At 52.8% G+C, this 16,477-nt stretch overlaps 5 protein-coding genes across 5 annotated transcripts; 3 read left to right on the forward strand and 2 right to left on the reverse strand.

Annotated features, from left to right (window-relative positions):
* Positions 1-485: 485 nt before the first annotated feature.
* Positions 486-3,212, forward strand: T310_2764 (Pyridine nucleotide-disulfide oxidoreductase; the record flags this gene model as incomplete). The annotated part of the gene is made up of 2 exons (XM_013474372.1): positions 486-516; positions 751-3,212. The coding sequence occupies 2 exons, from the start codon at positions 486-488 to the stop codon at positions 3,210-3,212; spliced, it is 2,493 nt and encodes an 830-aa protein (XP_013329826.1).
* Positions 3,213-4,750: 1,538 nt separating this feature from the next.
* Positions 4,751-7,466, reverse strand: T310_2765 (HLH transcription factor; the record flags this gene model as incomplete). The annotated part of the gene is made up of 3 exons (XM_013474373.1): positions 4,751-5,353; positions 5,397-6,018; positions 6,841-7,466. 3 exons carry the CDS (start codon positions 7,464-7,466, stop codon positions 4,751-4,753), a joined length of 1,851 nt encoding a protein of 616 aa, XP_013329827.1.
* Positions 7,467-8,469: 1,003 nt separating this feature from the next.
* Positions 8,470-9,965, reverse strand: T310_2766 (Purine nucleosidase; the record flags this gene model as incomplete). Its single annotated transcript, XM_013474374.1, has 5 exons — positions 8,470-9,126; positions 9,187-9,489; positions 9,560-9,594; positions 9,662-9,831; positions 9,883-9,965. 5 exons carry the CDS (start codon positions 9,963-9,965, stop codon positions 8,470-8,472), a joined length of 1,248 nt encoding a protein of 415 aa, XP_013329828.1.
* A 2,013-nt stretch (positions 9,966-11,978) lies between these two features.
* On the forward strand, positions 11,979-13,178 carry T310_2767 (uncharacterized protein; the record flags this gene model as incomplete). The annotated part of the gene is made up of 1 exon (XM_013474375.1): positions 11,979-13,178. The coding sequence occupies one exon, from the start codon at positions 11,979-11,981 to the stop codon at positions 13,176-13,178; it is 1,200 nt and encodes a 399-aa protein (XP_013329829.1).
* A 913-nt stretch (positions 13,179-14,091) lies between these two features.
* T310_2768 (COPII-coated vesicle protein SurF4/Erv29) lies at positions 14,092-16,477 on the forward strand (the record flags this gene model as incomplete). Its single annotated transcript, XM_013474376.1, has 8 exons — positions 14,092-14,258; positions 14,320-14,432; positions 14,504-15,062; positions 15,113-15,178; positions 15,670-15,704; positions 15,776-15,841; positions 16,059-16,122; positions 16,369-16,477. Coding segments are annotated over 8 exons (1,179 nt in total), but the record flags the coding sequence as incomplete, so codon positions are not given.

The following is a 16,477-nucleotide window of genomic DNA, read 5'->3' on the forward strand; positions in this document are numbered from 1 at the left end:
ACAAGGCAGTCCGAAAGTCATTTGGTGGATTCGTAGCTGCGGAGCTTTTGTATTGATATTATTATTATTGTTAGTCTATTAACTAATTACGTCCTGTACTTACATTTCTATCGTGAATAACATGAAGTATCTACCTAGACGTACTCCGTAGTGACCATGAAGGAAGGGTAGTATTCCCCATACTTCGTAGTAGCAATTAAATCAATAAGTTTAATTGATCAGTCAATCAATCAATCGATACTCCTAGATCCAACCCACTATATACACAGGACAAATGATTCAATCGATTAAACAATCTATCTTTATTATACGAGGTATGTAGTACGTACGTACATACATACATACAGTACCAACACGGAGCTCGACATACTCAACAAACTTACCCCTCGCCCCTCCCTCCTCCATCCTCCACTAGCCACACTAGCCAGGACGACGACAACCTCAACAGGATGAAAAGAAACTAGCTGGAAAAGAAATGAAATGAAATGGTACGACCGAAAAAGGTCGCAATTGTTGGTAAGTACGCCCTTTGTCTTTCATTGCCCATTTTTCAGGAATATCGTTGGAGAAGAAAGAGGTCTTGTGAGAGTTGTTTCCCCGCACTGGATGGATGGATGGGTGTACTGTACTGTACTGTCTATACTGTACTGTGCAGACAGTACAGCAATCTAACTTACTATACTTCATAACCGAACTTCTGATATTTATGGTGATAACCATTTTTTTTTCTCCGATAATATGCAGGAGCAGGCCCATCCGGCCTCGTCACAGCCAAGACGCTCTTACACAACATCCCCAACAAGGGCATGTTCGAGCCCGTCGTCTTCGACCAGAAGCGTGCGGTGGGAGGGTTGTGGTGTGTCCATCATCCAGGACAAAGGAAATCATTCGATGGATCGTCTGCATCTGCGTTTATCAGCCCGTCCATGCGCACGAATCTCAGTCGTTTCTCCGTGTGCTTTTCTGATTTTTCCTGGGAGGAGTTATTATCGTCGTCGTCGTCGTCGTCGTCGTCATCGGTGCTGGGTCATGGTGATAGTGACGGCCCACCAATGTTCCCTCAGGCTTGGCAGGTAGGTAGATACCTGGACAGATACGCAGAGAGGTATATTCCTCGCGAAATTCTCCGGTTGGGATGTAGGGTTGTGAGGACGGAGTGGCGAAAAAAGACATTGGTTAATGATGTGGATGATGATGATGGCCATGGCCATGGCCATGGCAACTGGATGGTCGAGTGGGTGGAGGAGGGTAAAACCGGGCAGACTGCTAAAAAGACACACGCAGAACGCTTCGACTATTTGGTCGTCGCATCCGGGTACTTCTCTTGTCCTTATATCCCGGATATCCCTGGTCTGGAGCAATTCAACGACCGGGTGATCCACAGTTCCTCTCTTCGAGACGTAGAAGAGCTGATGCAGAAACTGCAGCTGCAGCCTTCTGGGTCGAAGCTGGTCGTCGTCGGCGGCAGTCTGTCTGGAGCAGAAGCTGCTTCTTCGCTGGCTCTGCATCTATCCTCGTCGGTTCATGCGCCTGCAACTTCATCCGGATCGTCGAGTAGACGCTGGCAGGGCTATTCAGTCCATCATATCTCTACCAGGCCGTTCTGGGCTGTGCCAACCTGCCTACCCAGCTCGACGCCCGGTGAGACCTGCGGGTCGTTTCTTCCTCTCGATCTGGTCATGTACGATCTGTCAAGGCGACCTCCAGGGGAGGTAGAATACTGGTTTGGGCCTGTTCCTCCACAGCGCTCTGTTTCTGTGAATGAGTACTTCAAATCTCTTCTCGGGACGGACCAGTCGGATATTGGAGATGGCAGTCTGGCCCAGAACAGTGCTGCTGCCAAGGAACGACCGCCCTGGGTCGCCGTGACAGATAGCTACGCCGAGTTCGTCCGCTCCGGAGACGTGCGAGTGACCATCGGCCGGGTCTGCGCCGTCCATCGCTCGTCTCGCGGACCAGGAACGCTCCAAGTCCAACTTTCCAACGGCGAGACAACAACGCTGGAAGACGTCGCCGCGATCGTGTTCGCGACGGGGTTCACCCCGTTCGACTCGCTGTCCTTCTTGCCCGAGGACGTCCTCTCCCAACTGGAGTACTCGGCCGAGGACCCCTTTTTACCCCTCGTCCTTGACGGGAAAGGCTCGTCGCGTGCTGAAGTTCCTGACTTGGGGTTTGTCGGCATGTACAGGGGACCGTACTGGGGGGTGATGGAGATGCAAGCTCGGAGGCTTGCGCGGCAGTGGTCTCCCTCTCCAGCTGAAGATCCAGGCAGAACGGCAGAGAGGCAGCAACTCCGCACTCTCCGAAACGCAGATCCGCGGCTTGCGCGCGCACAATTCCCAATGGGCGACTATGTCGGACTGATGGAGTCGTTCGCGCGAGAGCTGGGGATCGCTCGCTACGAGCTGCCAGGCCAGGACCGACGGAGCGGGCCTGTCGTGCCTGCAAGATATGCCGCGCCGACGTACGATCCTAGCCTGCAGAGTGAGAGGGAGGTGACTACGACGTTGAACTCTCTCCAGGCCGTCATGTCAGGTACAGACAGCTCCATCCATCAGCAGTCGACAGCCAAGGCGATCTTTCGCGCGCTGCAGGGGAAATGGAAGTATTCGCGAACAGTCCAGGCGACGCAAGCAGACCCGTCGCCATCATCCTCGTCAGGCATCGCGGTCTTTCACCCTCGCTATCCGTCCGACGCGGGTTATGAGGGAGAGTACCTGTACGAAGAGACAAACACTGACAGAAGCGACAATAGCGTCAGAACAGTCTACCGCTTTCGCGCGTACGCTAGCACTCAAAATAAGAAGGAGAAGGAGCCAGTACACACACACATCGCCGTCTGGACAGCAGACAATCTCAAAACCGCCAGCAGATATTCCCACGGCTTGTACTTTGACCAGCAGCGGCGGCAGCGGCAGCAGCGTAATAGTGGTAATATTTACAAGGACAAGGCCAGTGACAGCAATGAGTCTCTCACAGATCGAGTCCAATACCATTATGCCAGAGGAACGGGCGCCGGATCTGGTTCTGCCAGTACTCTTCAATCTGAGCATGAACACAAACATGAACACGAATACGAACATGAATATGAATACGCCTACACATTCCGAACCAAAGGCGTGGCGATCACGTCATGGGAAGTCGTGGTAATCAGCTCCAGATCGGCTTGCGGGCACAGATGCAGGACGGTGTATGAGCGCGATGTTAGATAGGTACATGCACCTATTTATATATGTACTGTATGCCTAGGTAGGTGGAGGTCTCCGTTGAGGTTGGAATAGATTAACTAATTTCTATTCAATTCAGATTGATAGACCTGCTGCCTGCCTGCCTGCCCGTCTGGAGCTAGCTAATCTCGACATTCCATTTCCACCTTAGCCATTGTACCTCCCGTCGCAAACGCAGAGCCCGATCCAGAGCCAGGGCCCTTCTTCTCAACAGCAACTGCGGTCTGCCTCTCCTGACGATCCTGATCACGATCACAACGAAGATCCACCCCTTTACCAACATGACTACCCCCACCAAACAGCACAGCATATCAACAAACCTCCTCGAGCTCTCAGAGACATGCGATATGCTTCGTTCGTCTTGGGGAGGACACGCAAGAAAAAAAAACACTTTTAAAACCGCCGCCAACAGCAGCAGCAGCAGCAGCAGGAGGTGGTGGTGGTGGTTCACGGCCGCAAACAAACATGTCTATATATAGAAGGCGAAGAAGAAGCCGTCGTGGGCGAGGAAGACGGGGAAAGAAAAAAAAAACTAGACTGGAAAGAGACGGTGCTGGAAAGAGACGGGATATTCAAAATCAGAGCTGAATTGAAGAATTGAAGAATTGAATATATCTTCTACGGGGAGGACAAAGTATCAATTGATCTGATGATCTGATGATGATCTGTTAGGTACCTAATGCTCCACTACCTACCTTAGGTAGGTAGGTAGGTACATTGGTAGGTAGGTAAGGGATGAAGTTGTCGTCCTGGTACCAATCCGAGCAGGTGGCAGTAGCCGCAGGAGGATAAATGAAGCGAAGAATGAATGAATGGATGAATGGATGGTCTAGAGTCTACTAGACAGTATGCAATATACCATGCCATGCAATGCCATGCCATGCCATGCTAGTGGCACATATCCCCTCCAGCAGTTAATACAGACAGCTAGCTAGCTCTGTTCTGTCTTTGACTGACTGGCTGGCTGACTGACTGACTTGACTGACTGAATTCTAATTCGGGATTTGAACTCCTCCGTATAGTAAGTAGTATATCGAGTGCAGCAATGACAGGAAGAATTAATTATGACAATGTCAAGGAAGAAAAAATGTCAAGAATGGAAAGCAAGAAGAGAATGAAACATAACTGGAACCGGGGTTACGACCCTAAGTTAAGTGATCACTGCATCACGTGCTGTTGCAACAAGCAAGTCGCTGATCAACAGCTACAAATCCTGACTTCTTACTGAATTGAATGAGTATACCCTCTATTTTAATAGGATCATTTCTGAAGGGTGGATACATGTCGATCAAGCTGGATATCTACCCAGCTGGTATATATCATGCCCAGAACTGGAATAAATAAGTACCAAAAAAAAACTCCCGCTGCGACAAACCGATACCGATTTCGACCTGATAATAACACAGACTGATTCATCCCATTATTTTCCTTGAGGGCCATAAAACTGACAAACTCCAAAAACAGCAGAAAAAAAAACCTCCCGATTTGCGGAAGCGTAACAGTGCATAAAAACAGATGACCAGCTACGACACCAACAGATCCCGCACACTCATTCCCACTTTCTTCTGGACGCCCTCCGACGAGGCATTCGACTGGGCCGCAGAATCCATCGTACCTCTCCGGTCCCGGTTCAGCATCAGAAGCGCCGCCGACGCCTCATGATCAATATCCGTATCGGCACTATACGACGAAATGCTATTCCGCTGCGGAAGGATGGCCGGAGATGTCGACGTTGATGCCGACGCTGACACGGGCTGAGTCGAGGCCTGCCAGGTGAGGTGCGAGTGCCGATCCGGAGACTGGGTCGGGCCCAGCGCCGGGCTCGGGAGAATGGTTGTTGAAAATTCCAGACTGGGCTGTCGCTGTGGAAGCCCTGGATTTCGGGGAGAAAACGCGGGCGAAAATTGAGCGCTCTGCGCGCCAGAGGGAAGCAGCTCGGGTGACGTCGACGATGACGCCGCCATACTGACGCCGGACTCTTCTGTACCCGCGACGACCTCGGGCGACGTGGGCGACGGAGGTTGCTTGGTAGCGCTTCGCCCGGAGGCGGCCTTGAGGTCTGCGATGCATTGCTCGAGATACCTGACGTAATCAATACTGGCCTGTCGTCTGTCAGCCAATGCTCTCTGGTAATCAGCTCCAGGTGTATGTATGTATGTATGTATGTACCTGCAGAATGGCGAGCTTGTGCATCTCCTGGCCCTTGCAGGCAGGAATCATGTTCTTCAGCGTGCTAAACTCCTCGTTCATCTTGGACCGTCGTCTCCGCTCAATCAGGCTGTGTGCGGTCTTCCTGGCAATCTTGCGGCCCGCCGCGCTCGTCGCGCTGGGCTGCTTCTTCTTGGAATTGGCCTGGCCCGCCGTGTTGGCGGGGGTCTTGGCTGTCTCCTTCTGTTTGGCCGTTGACGATGCAGCTGGCTTGGGCGAGCTCTGCTGGGTCTTGGGCTTCATCTGGATGATCTTGCGGGTGCGGGTGGGAGGTGGAGGCAGGTTGAATTCGTCCAATGCTCGCTTGGTCCCCGCATGACGGGGAGGATTGCTGGCCGTGCGTCCCATGGCCACCAAATCGGGAGAAGTAGGCGAAACGGGGCAGTACGACACAGTCGAGTCCTTGCGAGCAGCGCCCTTGGACTGCATGTCGCCGCTGGTAGGGCTGAGCGCGGCGGGAGGGAGGGCGAACGACGACTCGTGCATGTCGGCGTTCTGGTCCTTGATGATGAGCTCGCCCGACATGGAGGGCGTCGGAGGCAGACGGGGAGGCGACATGGTTTTAGTCAACTGCGACTGCCACCTGGTCGAAACGAGAGCAGAAGACCTCCAGAAGGGTCAATGGCTGTGTGCACGGCAGGTCACACAGCAAGCGAATAGCAGTCGCTCAGCACGGACTGCGGGCAGCAGCAGCGGAGAAAGGAGGCTGGTCGGGGAGACGACGAGGGGCGACGCGCCTCTTAAGAGCAGCAGGGAGGAGCATGGCGAGGAGGGGGATTTCAGCAGATGTTGAATCTCTGGTGTTGCGGAGAGAGTGTCGCGTGCTTGTGCCTCGCCGGCCACGCCTGATAGGCCTGCCGGGCACATGGGGAGTCCGCGGAGTGTGACTGGCTGCCGCGCCGGCCTCTCAGGAGCGCCCCGGCAGGCACGCGACTGGAAATATCTACAGAGGAAACTGCGACACAGGAAACTGCTGCAGAGGAAACTTGCAGACCCGCGCAAACTGCATTGACTATCATACTCAGTCACTACAAAAAACAAATGCTTGAGCAATCGTCACAGAAATCAGAAAATAAGAAAATAACAAAATCATCATGTCCATTGCAGGCCAGGCATGCACACAGCCATTGAGCGTCGACTGATCTCGTGGCATGATTCCGTCCCGATCGTTCCTTCCTTGTCGAGTCTTAGCCAGGCACGTGCGCGCCTTCTCCAACGTTGGCGAGTCGCACCCTCACGTGCCCGGCCAGCTCGCCCGCCGTCCAATCACCGCAGCGCCTTGGGGTCACATCGCTGGTTGCACCCGGCGAAAACATCCCAGCTGGATGGTTTTTCAATTAGCTGTCCGTGATTCTTCATCTGGCTGAAATGCAGGAAATGAACTCGACGGGCTGGTCCAACTTACCACCAGTCCTCATGGTCCGGCAGCGCAATGCTGCAGATCTGCGACTGCGCTGAGCACAGCGACAGGCACAGATCGTCCTCCTTCCGGTTATGGCTATCATGCGTCGTTGCATCAATCCGGGAGCTAGTCCCCGTACTGGCGGGGGCCATGCTGGAGGATGGGGACGGAGACGCGGACGCCATGGGTCCGGCCATGGCGGAGCCTGAGGGCGCGGCCGCTGAAGACATGGCCATCATTGCTGAGGACGAGGGAGCAGCGGCGGAAGACATGGGCATCATTTCTGATGAGAGGGGAGCAGCAGCCGAAGACATGGCCGCCATTTCTGGTGAGGAGGGAGCGACGGAGGACATGGCCTCCATCGGTGAGGAGGTTGAGCCCATGTCCAACAATTCGGATAACGATGACTCTGCAGGCAACTCTGGCAATGACTGTGACACTGACGGTGTAGCTGTCGGCGATGGCGAGGGCGATGGCGAAGCCGATGACGATGACGCCAGGCCTCCCAACAACACGTCGGCCCTCAACTTCCCCCGTCCTCGAAGAGTCCGGGATGGTGAAGCCGACGCAGCCAGGCTGCTGCCCGCCAGGGCGGCAGTCATGAAAGCAACCAGAGTCTGAAGCTGCATGGTGATGCTTTCTTGATAGCAAGACCAGACGTCGTATCCTGACCTGAGGACTCCAGTGCTGGACAGTTGGAAAGGAACGTCCCAACGAGGGACACTCCTTGCTACATTTATATCTCCCTGCTTCTGCACATACACGAATCTGATGCAGCATTCATATTTTCCTCCTTCTGCACGCGAGGATACAGAATCCACACACGCGACGCCTCCTACGCAATCACACGCGAGACCCTCGAAACAAAACAAACTCTGATACGAGGCGACACGACATGGCATGTACGCCAGCCCTACGCCAGCCGCTCTGAAGACCTCTCCATGGGGTGTGCCATTCATCCAGAGGGCGCAAAAAGCGAAGATCTTGTATGTATGTACAGTACATTCCGGTGGTTGCCTGTTAACCCCAGCCCACATTCCAGAGATCAAGCCCCGGAGACCATAAGCAACGCCACCAACGTGTCGAATTGTTTTGAGACGCGCCACCATAAAAATCGTCCTCTGCATAAGAGTTATGCATTGTGCTGTAGATCCTCCTTCTTATATCCATATCCGGACAGTATACATGCCACCACCACCTACCACAGCGACAACGAAACTAACGAACTACACGTTGCATGTCTGTCCATGTCCATAATAATGTAGAAGAGACAACAGCGCCAGTACGCCCAGTCTCCTCCTAGATAAGAATAATAGCCGGCCTCTCATAGCATGGCATGGCATGGCAGGGCGTAGCATGGCGCTAATATATATCTCATCTCCTTGGATCGATCGAGTTCAAGAACTGAGCCACACAACACCTGATTGTCTAAAAAAAATCTTTAGGTACAAGTACAGTACATACGATGTGGTTATCTATCTATCAATTGATTATCTGCTCTGTTCTTCAGATATACATACAAGATATGTCTATTCTATATACGAATGCTAAAGCCATACCTGAGGCTCATATTCAACCAAACAGTTTCTTGAGCACCACTTCTCCAAACCCTTCCTCCACCGGCGACCTATTCTATATACGAATGCTAAAGCCATACCTGAGGCTCATATTCACCAAACAGTTCTGAGCACCACTTCTCCAAACCTTCCTCCACGGCGACCCGTCCATCCGGATAATCCGATTCCCTGCCCGCGCGCTCAGCCACAGGCCGTGATCACTCGGGCTCTCCTCCTCGCTGTCGATCCGGTGTCGATTCCGTCGGTCGACGACACACATCCCCCGCGTCCACTGCCCCGAAGTCTCGATCCGGATGTCCTCCGGCGACGTCGCGCTGGGCGTCCAGCGCGGGTCATCTGCCGTGAGCGCGTACCACACGCAGACGGGATCGTGCAGGCTGAGTTGCGCCTTGGCGCCTTCGTGGCCCGGGTGCAGTTTCTCCAGCGTCAGGAACGTGTGAGCCATGAAGGCCGATACCCACTCCGCCAACGGCGATCCGGCCTGCACTAGCGGCGTCACTGTCTTCTCGAACTCCCCTCGCGAGAGGTTGTGTCGAAGCGTAATGTCGAGAGGGAATAACCGCAGCTTCAATTGCTTGCTGAGGTTTGCCGGGTATGGGGGGAGCTTCTTGCTGGGTGGGAGCGTACTCGCTGGGTTGGGAGACGTCAGGGCAAACACCCGGGCAGCAGCGACGGCATCCGCGTAGGCATTGAATTCGCCGACCGGAGTGACCTGCAGATGGTTCAGCAATCCTTTTTTTTTTCCCCCTGTATTCTAGTGTACTGTACTTACATTTCCTGGCTTTGACACGGCCCCTCCCATCGCAACCACCTCCTTCACCCGAAGGAATGTCTCCGTATCTTGAGCGGCTGCCAGGGCCAGGTTCGTCAGAGGGCCTACGGCGACCAGCGTCACCGTATCGGGTTCGTTCTCCCGCAGGATACGAAGGATCTCTTCGTGGGCAGGCCGCTTGGATGGGATGAACGATCGATGAGTGTTTGTCGTAGCACCGGTCCTCACCGTTTCGACAACGCTCGGGTCGGCTGAGGGATCGAACAGATGCTCCCAGGTTTCCGAAGGCGAGAGGTGAGGGTGCTATCACGTCAACGTCAGCAATGCTCGAGAAGCGATTGAGTAGCATCTACGAGAAAAGGCATAGACTTACACTGGCATGAATGCCACCCAGGCCGTCTTTGCCGTCTATTATAATGTTACGTTAGTGAGATCACTTGACTACTCAAACGCATTCATTCGACGAGGCACTCACGAAAATAATCAGCCAGCATTTTCTGGTCTTCCAGCGGCTCTTCCGCTCCGACAGCAACGACGGGTTTATGCGCCCGCAAGGCACCAAAGCCTTCCGGCTTGCCTTGCTCACGACGCCATTGCATCTCGCGCTCGAGGATATGCATCATGGAAACGACATTGCGGAGACAGCTGCGATAAGACGCATTAGGAAATGAACACAGCGTGTAGACTTTAACTCACCTTCTCACTTCAATGTTGCCAAAAGTCAGCGAGATCAGCAGCACCTCGACATCCTCCAGTGCGGCGGAGAGAGCCAGAAGCATGGCGAGAACATCATCGATACCCTAGAAGAAATCGGAGGTCGACTTTAGTATAATCATTACAGCCTGCCTGCAACACTAACGTACCGGATCGGTATCGATGATGATCTTTGTTTTCGCCATAGATGCAAAAAAGGATTGCAATTGATGAACGTGGAAGGGAGAGGCTGCTGGGTTGTGTGCTTCAACTGGCTGTTCCTGACCGACGCAATGCGGTCACCAATCTGCAAATGACCTGCGTCGTGCAAAAGTTCGTCTATTCGTTGATGGCTGTCTGTGTCGCGAGAGATGGAGAAGCATGGACTGTACCCCTCCCCCGCCATTGCAGCGGCCGAGCGGCCATTATTGGCGCCGGCATTCTCCACAAGCAGCGACGTTCCAGGAAGGTTTCATTCGGCCAGGTGGCGTGCAGTACGGAGTACATACACTTGCAGATTCTGAGCAAACCACGGAGGATTTTATCCAGTCTTGTTGCAGGTGATCGATCAGTCGCTTTCATTTCTGAAATCGTAGTAACTCGAGATCTGTTAACAGTCTTCAACGTACTGTTCCATTTCAGTGGTGACCGTGCGAGAAACACATTAATAATCTGAATGGATAACTCGGGGCATTGCCCAGATCAGAGTTAAGCAGAATTAAGCAGAATTAAACCGGGGCCAGATTCAGGGTCTGTCGTTGGACGGGCTGGAGGAGATCCACCGGTCAGCCTGGGATAAGAGTATGCCCGTAATCGTTAGTTCATTCCCAGCTGGGCGGAGAGGAAACGTGTCCTTACGAGTACTACTAATAGTATGTGCTGACAATCGTCCTCACTAATTACTGCTGACCAGAAAGGCAGGATGACGTACGTAAGCCGGAGATTTGGATAGTTTAGATAGAGAACTATTAGGTCTAGTATCAGGAGGGCGCTGATCCGAGTTGGGATGCGCTGAGGTGAGCTCAGCGGAGAAACAGCTCTCCGAGATCACGTTCTGGATAGATGCGAGGACAGTCAAACACTGCGTATGAATTGCTGGATCTAATCTCGAGCAAGTCAACTAGCACATCTTAACTCCAGATGGTCTCTCCTTGTCAAGCGCAGTTCTGGGAGACGTCGCGTTAATACGGAGTAATATTCATATTGTCTCTATCGCTATACTCCGTAAGAGTGCTGCTCTCGGAATCGGAGTGCCGGGTGGAGAGCGAAACGAATGGCTGCAGCAGCTGCGCGACAAGGATCTCGCCGTCTCCACCGCAGGCGACTATCGACTGTCGACCCTGGGAGCGCAGCGCCTGGGCCGGCCGGAGGCTGTCAATACGGAGTACTGGAGACCCGTCGTTAAGTGAGGCCGGCCGCCTGCCCCTTGTCACTTGTCTTGCCGCCTTTGCCCTCGACGCGGCAAAAGACCACCTCACCCTCCATCCAGCAGTTAAGTAAATACGGCCACGCCTTGCTCCGTCGACTGCTCCTCCATCCTCCCCATCTGCCTCTCTGCTGTCCTTCCTGCGCGCGTCCTACGCTCCTCTGCCCGGCCGCAATCGCCGGCTGCCGCTCGTTTTGACTCGTCCCCTGCCGTCCTCTCCTATGTCCTTCCTTCGCACCGCGCTCGCCCACGCCCCCAACTCGCAATCGAAACTTGGCTCGTTCCAGCGCCCGTCGTCAGTGTAACGACGCGCTTGAACCCTCCCAATTTCGCTCCGTCAGAAACTGTCTCCTGCCAGAACGTTCTCCTCGTGAGGACAGCTGGCATTCCGAGTCCGCGGAGCTATCCCCTGCGTCCACCCACCGGTCCTGATGAACTAAATCCGTGGAACGTTGGGAAGATAGCCTTCGAACGACTCCCCCTCTCCTCGAATGTTCTAGCCGACCAACGTGCCCGAGTTTTGTCGCGTCGCCATTTTTCTGTCTGCGGCACGACTGCTGTTCGACTGTTAAGAAAAAGATCTCGTGTTCGTTTCTCGATTGGTAAGCGCCCAATTCTGATTGCCTGATATAATAATACCGCCGCTGATGGTCTTTCACCCGACAGACTAGAGATGAATCCCTACCTGAGTTGGGCGATTGTGCTCGTTGTTGCGGGAGGACTGGGGTGGTACTACACAGACGGGTCCAAACCCAAGGGCAGGTCTGCCGTCAGGACGACTACGGAGAAAAATGAGACTGCTCTAAGCGCCCCGAAGCAGAAGAAGAAGGCCAGAAAGGCTCCCGAATCGGCGCCTGCTCCCGCCCGAAAGCCCGAAGAGAGAAAGCCCGAGGAGAAGCCGAACTGGCAGAGCGCTCCTCTCGATACTGCCGACGAGGAGGACGTCGATAACAAGGAGTTTGCAAAGCGCTTCGCGGCGGTGAAAAATGGGGTTGCGCTTTCAGACTCTTCCAAAAATCGCAGCAAAGAGAAGCGTGCGAAGAAGGCGGCGGTTGCTGCTGCCAATCAGCTGGAAAGCGGCAGCAGCGAGCGCTCGGGGTCTCATGTGTCGACCCGTACTTCGTCCACCACCGGAGCGGACGCAGACGATGACCTCTCGTCGGCTGGGTCACCCGTGGTTAATGCCACGGTCCCCTCTGCGGACGACGTCTCCGACATGCTCGAACCGCCCGCGCCGGGCGCTTCTGTTCTCCGATTGACGGGCTCAATGGAGAGTGAGACCAAGAAACAGAAATCGCAGAAGTTCAAGCAGGTGGAGAGCAAGAAGCAGCGCCAACAGAGGCTGAAGAACGAGGCACGAAAGCAGCAGGTCCAAGAGGCGGAGGAGCAGAGGCGCAAGCTCCTCGAGAAGCAGCTTCATACCGCCCGCAAGGCCGAACGCCGCGAAGCTGCGAGAAAACAGCCCGCCTCCCCGGCGAATGCGTGGAAGACCAACAAGCCCATGAGTACCACGAGCAATGGAGCTCCCAAAGTCCCAGTGAACCACAATGTTCCTCTCCTCGATACATTTGACCCCGAGAAGCCTGCGACGTCGCAACCAGACAGTTCGTCCACGGGGACATGGGCTCAAGGTCTCCCTCCGGAAGAGGAGCAGATGCGCATTCTCGGCGTCACCGACAAGGAAGACGACTGGACGACCGTCTCCAGCAAGAAAGGCAAGAAGAAAGGCGCCAAGGCGGACGAGAGCGTCAGCGACGCCAGTGCCTCGGAGATCCAGGCGCCCGCGGAGGTGGTCGCACCCAAGGTGTCACCGATCCCCATTCCGGACACAAGAGGGAAAGGCCATCCCCTTGATTCAGACTGGGCTGCGTGAGAGTGTTTTTTTATCCGTTATCCCGGTCTTGTATCATCCCATGTACTCATGGCCTCGGCGTTTTGGATGCTTTCTTCTTGCTCAGATATCACTTTCTCCGGCAAACTCCAGCATGCGTTACAATACCAAACCCAAAAGTTGGTCTCATGGCATTCGATGCGATGTTTTAGCTCTGAGTGCGGCGTGCGCTTCTCCAGAGTTGCAATACCTGCAATACCCTGTTGCTGATCTGCCATATTGTCTGTTTGTTTGATTTGTGATTTGTTCCTGCCTCAGAAAAAGTCTGAGCAGTCTGAGCGGTTATGGGATTGCTTGCGCGGCGGTTGATTGATTGAATTTTTATTTTTTTTTTTACGAGCAGAGATTTGCACCAGATATGGACCTAGGAACCATTCCTTGATTGAGCTGTATTGACCTGTGTTTATTTTTCTTTTCTTTTTTTTTCTTTTCTTCTTGTTATATTGTGCCGCTTGTATGTATATCAGCTAGGCAATAACTGTAGTTTATCGAGCAGCTCGATATTAAGTGCTAAGTGTTCTAATTTAGATATGAAGACAACAGCATATCAATGAGTAAACATTAAATCTACGTTAGACCTGGACTTGACAGTACAGTCTACATAGTTTGTAGGCATCGCCATGGCGTCACGGGCCGCCCGTCCGCGCTAAACCCAAGCAGGAACGGGCTTGGCAACTAAGCCCGACTGGGCCAGGCCGAAGTTACGGGCATCGTGGCCTGTACGGCCGGCAAGCTGTCTTTCTATAAGAATCAACCTGCCAGCGTCCAGCCAGGGAGACGATCCCACACCCTATTTTCCTCCCTGCTCTGTCCTTCCTGACAGCCATCGCTTTTCTTTCTTTTTCTCTTCCAGTGCCGTGTCTGTTGTTTTTTCGTTCCCTTCCTCTCGTTCACCATGGCGCAAATACGCGGCACCGCGGGCTATAACCTCGGACATCAGAATCCCTTCGGCGGGCCAGGAAGGGCAGACGCGACCAGCGACCCGAGTCCGCTGGATGCTATCCGCGAGCAGACGAGCAAGATCGAGGACTGGCTGGACACGCTGTCCGATCCGATCAAACCGTATGTTTGAGACGCCTTGAAACGAAACAAGGGACGGAAACTGACAGCCTGGCAATTGTAGATATTTGCCGGCCATTGGCCGGTTCCTGATCGTTGTCACTTTCCTTGAAGACTCGTTGCGGATTATCACGCAGTGGAGTGATCAGCTATTATTCCTGCGGAACTACCGTGGCAGTATGTCTCTCTCAAACCGGCTCCCTAGATCGAAAACATCCTGCAATAAACATACCGGCTAATCCAAGTAGTACCATGGGGCATTACTCACCTGTTCCTCATCTTCAACGTCATTACCATGCTCGTCTGCTCCACGCTCGTCATCACCCGCAAGCACAGCGAGTTTGCCGTCGGAGGGCTGCTGGCGGTCGTCGTGACCCAGGCGCTGGGCTACGGCCTGATCTTCGACCTGAACTTCTTCCTGCGCAACCTGAGCGTCATCGGCGGTCTGCTCATGGTGCTGTCCGACTCGTGGGTGCGCAAGAAGTTCGTTCCCGCCGGCCTCCCGCAGCTGGATGAGAAGGACCGCAAGATGTACTTCCAGCTGGCCGGGCGGGTGCTGCTGATCTTCCTGTTCATCGGGTTCGTGTTCGCGGGGCAGTGGAGCGTGTGGCGGGTAATTGTCAGCCTGTTTGGCTTCGTGGCCTGTGTCATGGTGGTTGTGGGCTTCAAGGCCAAGATGAGCGCCGTCATCCTGGTCGTGCTGCTGAGCGTGTTCAACGTGTTGGTCAACAACTTCTGGACCCTGCAGCCCCACCACCCGCAGAAGGACTTTGCCAAGTACGACTTTTTCCAGATCTTGTCGATTGTGTAAGCAGCCTCGATAACTACATTAATTGGATTCTGCTGACGTCTTCCAGCGGAGGATTGTTACTCCTGGTCAACATGGGCCCTGGCCAGTTCAGCGTGGACGAGAAGAAGAAGGTGTACTAAGCGGCAGCAAATAGCTTGCAATCACTATCAGTGATTTGGAATCATCGTTCGTCATCGTTTTTGTCATCGTTCATTTTTGATGCGCTTGGATTAAGCCGAAGCGGTCTGGCGTTGCTCGAAACATGTTGCTGCGGTTCCTGTCTGACTCTTGCGTTGGGGTTGTGTCGTGTCGTGTCGTGTCGTGTCGTTTCGTTTATGTGAAGATGAGATGAAGACCAAGCTTATATAGCTTATGAGTAACCTGACATAGCTGTAGCCAGCGCAGTCTTATACGAGAAAAGAAAGAATCTTAGTTTCTCTATTCTTGGTGCCGAGTTCTCTTCGCTAGCCAACTTGGCAAATATCCTGTGATTTTATCAGCTGAGCTTATTTTATTTAAGCTAATATTTTAGGTATTTAGGCACTATTTTATCCATACATATAGTACTATCTAAGCGCCTAAAGCACAGGTTTAGTAGTCAAGTAATATAATAATAGTTCCCAGGCGCTTATTTCAGAGTCAATTATTAACAAAATCCTGTGAGTATTGTACAGTCAAGTCAAAGTGCCAGTGATATATATTTATCTATTTTTGTGTTATGACCAGATAGATAACAGTGCGGTATTTATTGATTGGATAGGAGATACAACAACTCTTAACATGCACATACTCGGGAGTATGTACATACATTGTGTAGCCGCAAGGCCTGTTTCATCTATATATTCTATTCACTACCTAGGTACAGCATGTGCTATTTATTTACGGAGTATATATATGTCCTTGTCATGTGCATGCAGTTCGATTATCGAATCGACGGAAGTGATTAATTAATCAATCACGTTTGGTCTATTACCCATTACCCCTCATGCTAATTATATTATATTGTATCCTAGAACTTTGCCCTGCTTCTACTTATTTACTTAGTTATTTATCCTACAATCTTGTTTCTTTTGAAATGTATGTGCTGTATAGTACCATTTCTCAAGTCTCGATTGATCAAGAATACCATTCCTAACCCGCTACTAGAATCCAGATATGTCAGGACACAACACCAACACTGTTACATTATCTACTAGCAGTCTGGACGCCGAGCACCTGACTGCATTCAAAACGGCCCTCTCCAATATCCTCCGAAAATACATACGCGCAGATAATCGATGGTCTTCCTGTAGCACAGACCTGGTACGCGTACACGGACAATAGGCGGCATGACCCGATCGCCAAGCATGAGCAGCTCTGTCCTGGGCCCTTAGAAGCCGTCAAGGCTTTTCGAGAGGACTTTGATATCAATGTCCTTGAGTTGATACTGCAG

The sequence above is a fragment of the Rasamsonia emersonii genome (assembly GCF_000968595.1).
Source record: "Rasamsonia emersonii CBS 393.64 chromosome Unknown ctg1118621760038, whole genome shotgun sequence".
Taxonomy (NCBI): Eukaryota; Fungi; Ascomycota; class Eurotiomycetes; order Eurotiales; family Trichocomaceae; genus Rasamsonia; species Rasamsonia emersonii.